General features: G+C 51.8%; 1 protein-coding gene across 1 annotated transcript in view; it reads right to left on the bottom strand.

Annotated features, from left to right (window-relative positions):
- Nucleotides 1-3,199: 3,199 nt before the first annotated feature.
- Nucleotides 3,200-10,757, bottom strand: part of ADAMTS14 (ADAM metallopeptidase with thrombospondin type 1 motif 14) — a 40,332-nt gene continuing 32,774 nt past the window's right edge. Inside the window, exons 18-23 of the mRNA XM_064717534.1 lie at nucleotides 10,275-10,440; nucleotides 9,448-9,580; nucleotides 9,110-9,317; nucleotides 7,788-7,914; nucleotides 7,256-7,366; nucleotides 3,200-6,087 (exon numbers count right to left, since the gene is read on the bottom strand). Of these exons, the coding sequence (XP_064573604.1) occupies nucleotides 5,765-6,087; nucleotides 7,256-7,366; nucleotides 7,788-7,914; nucleotides 9,110-9,317; nucleotides 9,448-9,580; nucleotides 10,275-10,440 (1,068 nt within the window). The 3' untranslated portion in view covers nucleotides 3,200-5,764. The remainder of the gene's footprint in view (nucleotides 6,088-7,255; nucleotides 7,367-7,787; nucleotides 7,915-9,109; nucleotides 9,318-9,447; nucleotides 9,581-10,274; nucleotides 10,441-10,757) is intronic.

The raw sequence follows: 10,757 nt of genomic DNA, 5'->3' as shown, positions 1-10,757 counted from the left end.
CCTCCAGGTGTCACCTTTAGGTCGGACGTGACAAACACACGCGTGATCAGGGTCTAAGAAGAAATAAGTTTTTTATTCTGTGTGTTCTCCAGCTTATATACTCTTAACAAAGTGTGATATTAAGTCGTTTACTACATCACAATAACTTATTGTATTCATTGCTGCAAAACAATTAAGGTCAGTATAATTGATAGAAGTTTTACAGAAATTGAATAAGGCACATACACACATCTACTTATGCACGTAGTCTAGCTTACAAAAATTGTCATGTATCTTTTCTAAGATACACACTGACAGCTTTGTCTTCTTCCTTGCTATGGATACACTCGAAAATCATTAATTGTTATTTCTTTTATTAACTCAGCTTTGCTTGCAGGCCAGCTGTCAAGCCCCTCCATATCCAGGCTTGCCAGCACAAGCAGTTTTGTGTTTTCTTTCCCCCTGCAAGTCACTCTTATTGCCAGGACATCCCCTCCAGCCCTCAGGAGAGCACATGGACACTGCCCTCCAAATGGGGCAATAAAACATTGTCTGTGTGTCTGTCTGTCTGCCTGTCTGCTCCAGCTGGCTGCAGAGACAAAACTACCACGAGGAAGAGTGAGGGAATGCAGCTGAATGAATGGTGAGGATCAGCTCTCCTTGGGAATTTAGTGGGGAGGCAGCTCTGAAGTGCTGGACAGAGCTCTCTCTGATCAGCCACTGCTCTCTCCTTCCTAGGCAGCCTGAAACACAAAGAATTGTATTTCCTGACTGCTGGCCCCCAGAGAGTCCACAAACTCCACAAAAAAACAACAAAAAAAATTCAAATTCAGTTTATAACTCACCAAAGCAGCAGTGGAAATCCCAGCACTGAACTGTGACAGCAGCAAACCTCACATGAAGCTGCACATCCCAAACGTCCACTGCAGGGCTGGCAGCTGCCTTGGGACATGCACATCACACCAGGATCCCTGCAGGGCATTCCTGGGACATGCACAGCTTCTCTGACAGCCACAAGGGAATCAATCTGGAGCATCCCAGGAGCAGCGGCTGGCAGAGTGCTGTTATAACCTGCCCAGCTGTCAGGAATGCAGGGACACAGCTGGGAAGCTGCACAGGACACAGCAGCAAAGCACAGCAGCTGTGCCATGAGGAGATCCCTGCTGGAAAAGCTGGGGGGAAAGCTCAGGGCCAGGGCTGGTGAGTCAGGCAGGGAAGTGGCTGAGCTGAGCCAGCAAGGCTGAGATTAAATCCTTTGGCAAAAGCCATGGGAAAGAAAGCTGAAGCTTTCCTAGAAAACTGTTCCACCCACTCCAATCCTGCCAAGAGTGGGAGTATTGAAGGGATGCAGTGGTTGCTGTAGGAAAATGAGCAGTGAAGAAGGTGAGACACAGCCATAATTCCAAGCACCTGCTCTGCCCCATCTCACAGAACCCAAATCCCTGACTGGTTTGGGTTGGAAGGAACTTTAAATCTCATCTCATTCCACCACCTGCCATGGGCAGGGCATCCTCCACCAGACCAAATTGCTCCAAGACCCATCCAACCTCGTCTAGCCTGGCCATGCCAGCAACAAAAGCCACAACAACACCAGCTGCAAGCCTGTCCCATCCCTTACAAACACCAAAATCCCTCCTTGCCCAAATATTGTGGCTGCTGCAGCCTAAAGAACTGAAGGTGTAATGAGCTGTAGTGATGTTGTGTGGAAGCACCCAACAGAGAGGTGGAAGATTTTTTCCATGGTAAAATCCAAGCAGGATTTGCAAAGCACTTGTAAAAGCAGGCACTGCAAAGGTCCAGAGGAGTCCAGTGTGGCTGGGATTTAAGGAATGACCTGGTGAGGTCTGGGTTTCACCTTTTGGGAGGGGCCATGAAAAACACAAGGGGAAGGACAGAGTGACTTTATTACACCAAAAGATGTAGTGGTTCCACCATCACTCTGAGAACCAGAGGGCTGCAGAAGACATTTCAAAGGGTGTAAAGCAGGAAAGAGAAAATAAAGGCTTTTTTGAGGGATTGCAGCAGCACCAATGGCCACCAATGAAGAAGTAAATTGTCAATCACAGTGAAGTCAATCACCAACACCTGAAGTTGCCACAGGAAGCCCCAATCTGAGTGAGATGACTTTAGAGCAGCTCCCACAGCCCTGAGGGCAAAGTCACGTTGTTCTCACCTCCCTCCCATGCAGGTGCCACCAGCTGGGCATTGCCACCATGGTCCTTGGAAAGAGTGGCCCTGGGGACCACCCAAGTGTCCCCTCCCAGCCCTGTCCTGCCTGCAAAGGGCAGGAAGCAAGGCAGGAGTGGTCCTTGAGAGGGAACTGCTGCTCTGAGGACAGAGCGGAGCATCCATGAGCTGGGACAACTGAGGCAGCACCAAACCTTTCAGAGAGTTTCCCTAAAAACCCCAGCAACAGGAACTGGGGTTTGGCATCAAACAGGAGAAGGGGGGCTGCCAAAACACACCCTGACACTTCCCTCTGGCCTCATCCCCGCCCTGGTTTCACCTGTTTTCATTTTGTACATGGCCATGGCATCAGGGGCTATTGTGACACATCAATATTTATTTTCGCACTGGTTTAACTATTTATGTGTGTGTATCTGTATATGACAGTGTTCACAGGGGTTCTTGGATGAGGGAAGAGACGAGGATCTGACTCCATGTTTCAGAAGGCTTGATTTATTATTTTATGATATATATTACGTTAAAACTACACGAAAAGAATAGGAGAAAGGATTTCATCAGAAGGCCAGCTAAGAAAAGAATAGGAAGGAATGATAGCAAAGGTTTGTGGCTTGGACTCTCTGTCCAAGCCAGCTGACTGTGATTGGCCATTAATTACAAACAACCAACATGGGCCAATCACCTGCATTCCACAGCAGCAGATAATCAATGTTTACTTTTTGTTCCTATGGCCTCTCAGCTTCTCAGGAGGAAAAATCCTAAGGAAAGGATTTTTCATAAAAGATGTCTGTGATATCTATATATGTGTATCTCTAGAGATTTTCTTTCTCCTCAAAACAGCAATGTGAAATTCTGGTTGATAAAGAGGAGGGACTAGGTTGAAGTAACACAAAGTAAATCCATTTCAACAACCATACATGGGTCATGCTCTTATTTCCCCCTCCACACACACATCGCCAAAAAAGATCAACAGCAAGAGATTTTTATGTGGATTTATTTTTATTTTTTTACATTATGTTAGAGTTCAAAAAAAAAAAAAAAGAACCCAACAAAATTAATAAATATTAAAAGTTAAAAAGCTCTGAATCTCATATGTACAAAACTTTATACATCAAGGTAACACTGGACAAGGTTACAGCACAGGAACGACTCTATGCATCCCCCTGCCTCAGGAGGGTGCAGGGGATCAGAGTCACCCTCTCCTCCTGGAGACAAGACCAGAGACAGGACAAAGCCACCCAAGCTCAGCCTGCCTTCAGCTGGAATAAATCCCCCTGGATCCCTGGCAGTGTCCAAGGCCAGGATGGAGCAGCCGGGGCTAGTGAAAGGTGAGGAGGGCTGGAACCAGGTGAGCTTCACAGCTCCTTCCAGCCCAAAGCACCCCAGGATTCTGTGAGACGCGCAGAGCTGGGTGCCAGCCCTGCAGCACCACCACCCCAGAGCACCCCCAGCTGCTGGGAGGGCTATCCCAGCCTGCTTTAGATCTCCCCCAGCTCTCAGGTGATCCTGAGGTCAGGATCAGCACCCGCAGTGCAGCCCCCTGCCCAGACACCCCCAGGGACTGGGCCAGTGCCCAGCCACAGCTCTGCCCTGAGGGGTAGGGAGGGAACACTGCAATTATTCCTAAAGCAATAAAGCACCAAAGCCTAGGCCAGCAGGGAAGGGAGGGGAGCAGTGGGAATTTCGGAGGAAGGCCATCACAGCCCATTTCTGAGGGAAAAGAAGGTCTTTTTGTTATGCTCCTTGGAGAGCAAACAAAGCGTTATCTTTGGCACAATAAATAAATACTGGGACTCCCATGGAGGGGCTGGCAGGGGGCACAGCAGAAGTGGAGGCATCCCAAGGGATGAACCCCACGCTGGTATCCCCACAGGATCCCCTGTGGGTGCCAATCCCTGCCTGTCCTGTGTCTGGGCACTCCATGTGCCCACTCCCGGGAGGTGTGCCAGCTGTGTGGCTCAGACAGATGGGGGGGCTTTGTTCCAGGTTTTGGGATGCCCACCTAAGGCCAAAGGGCTGCACCCAGGAGGCCAAGGACCTCCAGCCTGAGGTGCTTCAAGAGGAGTTGGAAAAAAGCTTGTCCAGCTGTGCCTCAGCAGCAGGAGAGTGTGGGGAAACTCTGGGGGAGCAATGCAGAGTCCAATACTTGAAACATCCAGAATGCAGAGGGGTCTTCATCCATTTCAGGCAAAGCAAGCACCTCAACCCTGTCACAATCCATGGGAAAATCACCCAGGCCACCTCACCAGCCAGGCCTGGTTACCTGCAGAGCTCACAAACACTGTCCCTAGGGATGCCACATCCTACTCCTTGGACACCAGGGAAGGAGCAGCCTCAGGGTCAGCACCCACACCATGCATGTGCTGCCAAGGACATCCCTCTTTGCAATGCCAAACTGGTCTGGCTGCCCAGCCTTGCCTTCCTGGGGCTCCACCTCCCCATTCCCAAAACTTCCTCCCCCACCTTCCCCTGCCACTGCACCCAGAGGTACCAAAGTACCAAAACCATGGAAGCCCCCTCAGGGACATCATTTGTGGGAGGTTTTTGAGGACTGAAACTTGTCAAGGCAAACCCTGTGCCCAGAGCTGGCCCAACACCCAGCAAGGAGAGGGCAGCCTAAGGCTCCTAAAGTGCTGTGCAAACATTTAGTACTTGGCACAATAATTTGTAATGGCATTAATCACCCCCTCTCCACCCCTTCCCAAGCAATGAGAGATGCAGATGAATCCTTGGCTCCCTCCTCTCCTCGTGGCTGCCCCTAAAATCCACTCCTGACTTCCCAGTCACTCCCATTTCCCCCTGGAAGCTGTTGCTGCCCCAGAGGCACTGGGCCCAAGGTGATCCTGGTGATCCTGGGCATTGGTATCAGCTCAGGGCTGGCCAAGGGCAGTCCTGGCTTAAAAAAATAGTCACCCCCAGGTGACAGGCATTTTTGACACCATTTTTGGTCTTTGACCTGTGGTTCTTATTGCTCACTTTGGAATCTCCTGGACCATCTCCTGCCTCCAGGACAGAAGCAGCTCTATGCTTGGCACGTTCCACCTTCCCCCAGACACGTTTCCCAAACTCTCTACCCCACCAGGGACAGCCCAAAGCAGCAGTTTGGGATTTCCCCTCTCCTTACCTCAGCACCTCCCCTCCAGTTTTCCCCACCAGATTCCCAGGATCCTCCCATTGCTCTCGCCAAGCTCCAGGGCTGAACCACCAAGCCAGGACCCTCCTGTCCAGCACATCCTGTGCTGCTGCTTGGAGCAGGGGGAAGGAAAATGCAACATTAAAGCCATGTCCCTCCCACATCTTTTTAGCACCTTGGGAGGAAGTAGCCTGTGTTCCCATGGCTTTTTTTTTGCTCTTTTCCACCTTTTTTCCCCCACAGCACTGTCAAAAAGCACCATGGCACAGCTGGGAGGGCAAGCAGGACCATGGGAAATGAGTGGTTTTCCCAGGAATTTCTGGATGTGGAGCCAGGTCATTCCCAAACCTGGCAGTGCCACCCATGAAAACCATCGCTGGAAGTTGGGGGAGAGGAAAAAGGTGGAGAGAACGGGAGGGAAGGGGAGAAAGGCTTTGCCAGCCTCACAGGGAGGTGGTTCTGAGCAAGTTACCTGGCCCCCTGGCCCCTTCCCTGCTCCCTGGGGGCTGGCAGCTCCTCTGGGAAAGCACTGCTGGATAGCCCAGGTGCCACAGTGGGGTCCCCAGCAGGCTCCCCCCGAGCTGGGGTGGTGGGGTAGGGGAGGAGAGGCAGAGCAGGGCTGGGAGTGGTGGATCCCGGGGAAATGCTGGTGGCAGGGGGTGAGCCCGTGGTGGAGGAGGCTTTCTTCCCACAGGATTCACAGCAGAGCTTGTTGTATCCAGGGATGGAGCAGTAGCGAGCCAGGACCTCCATCTGGCAGAAGATGGACTTGTCCCCGAGGCAAGGCTCCCCTGGAGAGGGACAGAGCAGCACAAAATAAGGTGGCATTGGGCTCCCAGCCCTGCGCTCCTCCCATAGGATTCCCAAAGGGAAATTGCAATGCAAGATGTTTTCAATTACCATCTGTATGACAGATTATCTTTTGTCAAGTTAGCCTTAATCTCTCTCTTTGAGTGATCACATTCACACCTCCCTCGGGAGGAGACATTGCTGATAACAGACTATTGAATGTCACTGCATGGCTGATAAGAACTATAACATCCCATTGTGAAATGCTCCGCCCAGAGGGAGGAGCCAAGCATTGCTACCCAGATATAATCCAGAGGTTTGTGAGACACCAGCACGGCTTTCTCCACTGGGTCCCCCAGAGGAACAGCAGCTGTCTTTTCCACTGGATCTTCAGAGCAAGAATACATCCTTCTCTACAGACCCTCCTCGCTCCAACAGAACCACACCTGACACTCCAGGAGGGCTGCAGCCACATTTCCAATTGGACTGCCACCAACATCCCACAAGGTGTCAGGTTGGGTTGTGACTCTGTCAGTGTTGTTCTAGTGTACTGCATTGTTTATTTTATAATTTTATTTTTTTCCTTCCCTATTAAAGAACTGTTATTTCCTGCTCCTATATTTTTGCCTGAGAGCCCATCAATTTAAAATTTATAGCCACTGGGGGGGGGTGTGGTGTGTTTACATTCTCCATTTCAGGGGAGGCTCCTGCCTTCCTTAGCAGACTCCTGTCTTTCCAAACCAAGACAAGGGTGCTGCCTATCCACACAGGAAGCAGGCAAGAGGGACCTGGAAAATGAAGCCAAAGCACTGAGGGATTCTGTGCATGGAGAAAAAACAGAGAGCAAGGGATGCTGCAAACCAAGATGCACTGAGCCCCAGCTATGAAGGACTCCGAGGAGGAAAAATCAGAAGCCATTTCCCTGCTTAAAAAATTCTGAAGTAAAAAGGAAAGGGCATAAAAGCCAGGAGGCAAAAGGAGTTCAGCAGGGAAACTGCAGGACCTTGCAGGCCACGAGATGGCAATGGAGCACCGCGCTCTGGAGCAGAGGCAGCAGTGGCGGCTGGAGCTCCCCGGGAGCGGCGCTGGGTGCGCTCCCAGCTCTGCCCTGCCTGCACAGCTCCTCGGGAGGGGTATCCTGGGCAGCACCGCCCTCACACGGGCACTTACTGGAGGAGATCTTGCTCACAGGGTTTTTGGCTCCCTCCTGGGGCACCCGCTGCCCTTTGGTCGTGCCGTGGTCACCGGCATCGGCACTGGTGGTGATGCCAGAGAGCTTCCCTGCAGAGAGAGCAGCACAATGCCCAGCAGCCACGGGAGGCTGAGGGCACTCAAAACTCCTCGGGAGGGTGTTTGGTTCGTTTTACAGGATCTCCTTAAAAATTAAATCCCTTACGCACCCAGCATTTAAGCCACTCAAACCCCACCCAAGATAAACTCCAGGGGGCCCATCTCCACCAGCCCATCACAAGTTCGAACTGCCAGAAAATCCAAAACCGGCCAATGCCAAGGCTAAGAGCAGAGAAGGGAAATATTTTGGTTGGCGTTTAACTTTTTTTTACTGCCAGCCACATCAGGGAAGTTCAACCCAACCTCGTACACTGGCATCACCTGAAGCCACAGCAGGCTGGAGGCATTCATGGGCGTTGATCCCCACCAGCACATGTCCCATCCCAGTGCCACCTCTTCCTCCTCCCCTTACCTGGGCAGACGGCCACGTGGCAGCCCTGGATGGCCTCTGGCTTGTCACCCTCACAGCGTGCACTGCTGTCACTGCCCTTGCACACCACCTGCCGCTGCTGGACGCCTTCCCCACAGGTCACCGAGCACTGCGCCCAGACAGACAGACAGACAGACAGGCAGTCAGTGATAGCCCCCACAGCCCTCCAGGATGTGCTGCTGACTGTTCCTCAGGTGGATTTTGCTTTCTGATGTGAGGTTTCCCTCCCTGTCTCCCAAACCCCCACACTCTCTGCACAGGGATGCTTTCCCCTCTCACTTTTCCTTGTACCCTTATCCATGGAAGTTTTCGAAGCCAGGCTTGGAGCAACCTGGCCTGGTAGAAGGTGACCTGACCAAGGGGTTGAAATGAGATGGGCTTTAAGGTCCCTTCCAACCCAAACCATTCCAGCATTCTGTGAAAACATCACTGTCTCTTGTACCCTTATCTCCACCAAGGTCAGGCTGGGTGAGACTCTGAGCAACCTGGTCTGATGGAAACTGTCCCTGTCCATGGCGTGGGGGTTGGACTAGGTGACCTTTACAGCTCCCTTTGAACCAAACCAGTCTAGGGTTCTACTCCTATAAGCACCTGACCTTCACACCCACCTGTTGAAGATTGTAATGCAAGATGTTTTCAATCACCATCTGTATGGCAGATTACCTTTGTCAAGCGGGCAGTTTGCCTTATCTCTCTCTTTGAGTGACCACATTCACACCTCCCTCGGGAGGGGACATTGCTGATAACAGACTATTGAATATCACTGCATGGCTGCTAAGAACTATAACATCCCATTGGTTGATGTGAGCCCAGAGGGAGGAGCCAAGCATTGCTACCCAGATACAATCCAGAGGTTTTTGAGACACCAGCATGGCTTTCTCCACGGGATTCCCCAGAGGAACAGCAGCTATCACTTCCACAGGATCTTCAGAGGAAGACTGAACCCTTCTACAGGAACCCTACTCCAACAGAACCACACCTGACACTTCAGGAGGACTGCAGCCACATTTCCAATTGGACTGCCACCAACATCCCACAGGGTGTCAGGTTGGGTTGTGACTCTGTCAGTGTTGTTCTAGTGTACTGCATTGTTTATTTTATAATTTATTTTTTTCCTTCCCTATTAAAGAACTGTTATTTCCTGCTCCTATATTTTTGCCCGAGAGCCCATCAATTTAAAATTTATAGCAATTTGGAGGGGCAGGGAGGGTTTACATTCTCCATTTCAAGAGGAGACTCCTGCTTTCCTTAGCAGACTCCTGTCTTTCCAAACCCAGACACCACCCTCATACCCTCCTCCTCACCTCGGACCAGGCTCCTGTCCTCCACTGTGTGGGGCAGGGCAGGCGGCCGCAGGGCCGGCGCGTCTCGGGGCGCTGCCCGGGGCAGTTCTTGCTGTGCAGGGTGCGGTTGGTGCCGTCCTGCAGGCGCTGCATGCACTGCACCCCCCGCGCCTGCACCCCCATCTTCCCGCAGGAGCGGCTGCAGGCGCCCCACTCCTCAGCCACCCACCTGCCAGCAGGGAAAGAAGGACAAGGAGAAGGCATTTCAGGCGATGCTTATGCTGAAAAAGCTCCCAATCCAACCCTGAATTGCCTCAACGAAGAGTGGGAGCACCCTGGGCCACACAGAGAGGACTTACGTGGGCTGGGAGCATTCCTGGAGGTTACAGCGCCTCCGGATTGGCTTTGGCTTCTTGCTGTTGTCACAGAAGTTCCTATGCACCATCCGGTTGTCGCTTTTCCGACGGCAGCCGTACTTGGTGTACTGGATGCCTTAAGGGGCAGAGCGTGGGCAGTGAGGGGATGGGTGTGGGAGACCCTCCAGAATCTCCCAGATCTTTCTCCTGCATAATATCCTGCTGGGATATCCTGCATATCTCACATATCCTGCTGGGATATGTGCTCTGAGATGTCACCACTCAGGTGGGACCCAAGGTTTGCTGAGGATGCTCGTGTGGCTGCTGGACCCACCCTCAGGGTCCCAAGGCTGCTGTGGAGTACAGACAGGTCATGGAAAATGTCCCAGCCCGTGGCAGGGGTTTGGACTAGGTGGCCTTTAAAGGTTCCTTCCAACCCAAACTACTCTGATTCCCAGAGCACAAGGTGCCCCCCACAATCTGAGGGTCAGATCCCAGTATGGAAATGAGGCTTTCACCAGAAAACCTCACACCTACTTCTGTGCAAACTTTAGTAGTGATCATCTTCAAAAATACTGTTTCTTGGCTCTAATCCAGCTAAAACAGCCAAGGAATTTAAAAATCCTAGCAGGTCTATGGATAGACAGACAAAGGTACACACACACAATCATGCAAGCCTCTTTCCGTAAGAAATCCGGCTAAAATGCTCACTCAAACTGCTTTGCAACAATTTCTCCATGCCAGAGATGCCCCAAGGGGCTCACACACCCTCTACCATACCCAAGCACCCCCCAAGCATTCCCTGTAGGCTGCTATGAAGAGGAAGTTACCTCCTCCACACGCCTTGGAGCACTGGGACCAGCTCTTGAGGGCCCACTCGTAGGAATCCATCTCCTCCAGCAGGACATTGTTATTTCCAATCATGGGCAGCAGGTCTTCGTGGATGATGTACCTGTACATGAGGCTGCTCCTCACCTCCTCCTCCTGAGGGATGACCTGCAGGGACAGAGGGAGCAGTCAGAGAGGGGGAAGAATGATGCCATGGGAAAGGGACCACATGGCAAGGTGGCCTCTGCCCAAAACTAGGACACAGGGATGGATGGGAGCACAGACCTGCCATTCCCTGCATGTCCAGGGAACCCAACCTCTAATTCTCCACATACCAGCATAACCAAAATGGGATTTGGAGTCATAAGCAATTGCTGCAGAGCAAAATGCAGCAACATATCCGTGTGCCATTACCTCTCACAGCTCATCACCCCTTGCTTTTCGTTGGCTCATTCCCTGGATTTAATAACATGCCCTCTTCCTCT

Source organism: Zonotrichia leucophrys, chromosome 6 (assembly GCF_028769735.1).
Source record: "Zonotrichia leucophrys gambelii isolate GWCS_2022_RI chromosome 6, RI_Zleu_2.0, whole genome shotgun sequence".
Lineage (NCBI taxonomy): Eukaryota > Metazoa > Chordata > Aves > Passeriformes > Passerellidae > Zonotrichia > Zonotrichia leucophrys.
The sequence above is the reverse complement of the archived record's forward strand: the minus strand, read 5'-3'. Positions and strand labels throughout refer to the sequence as shown.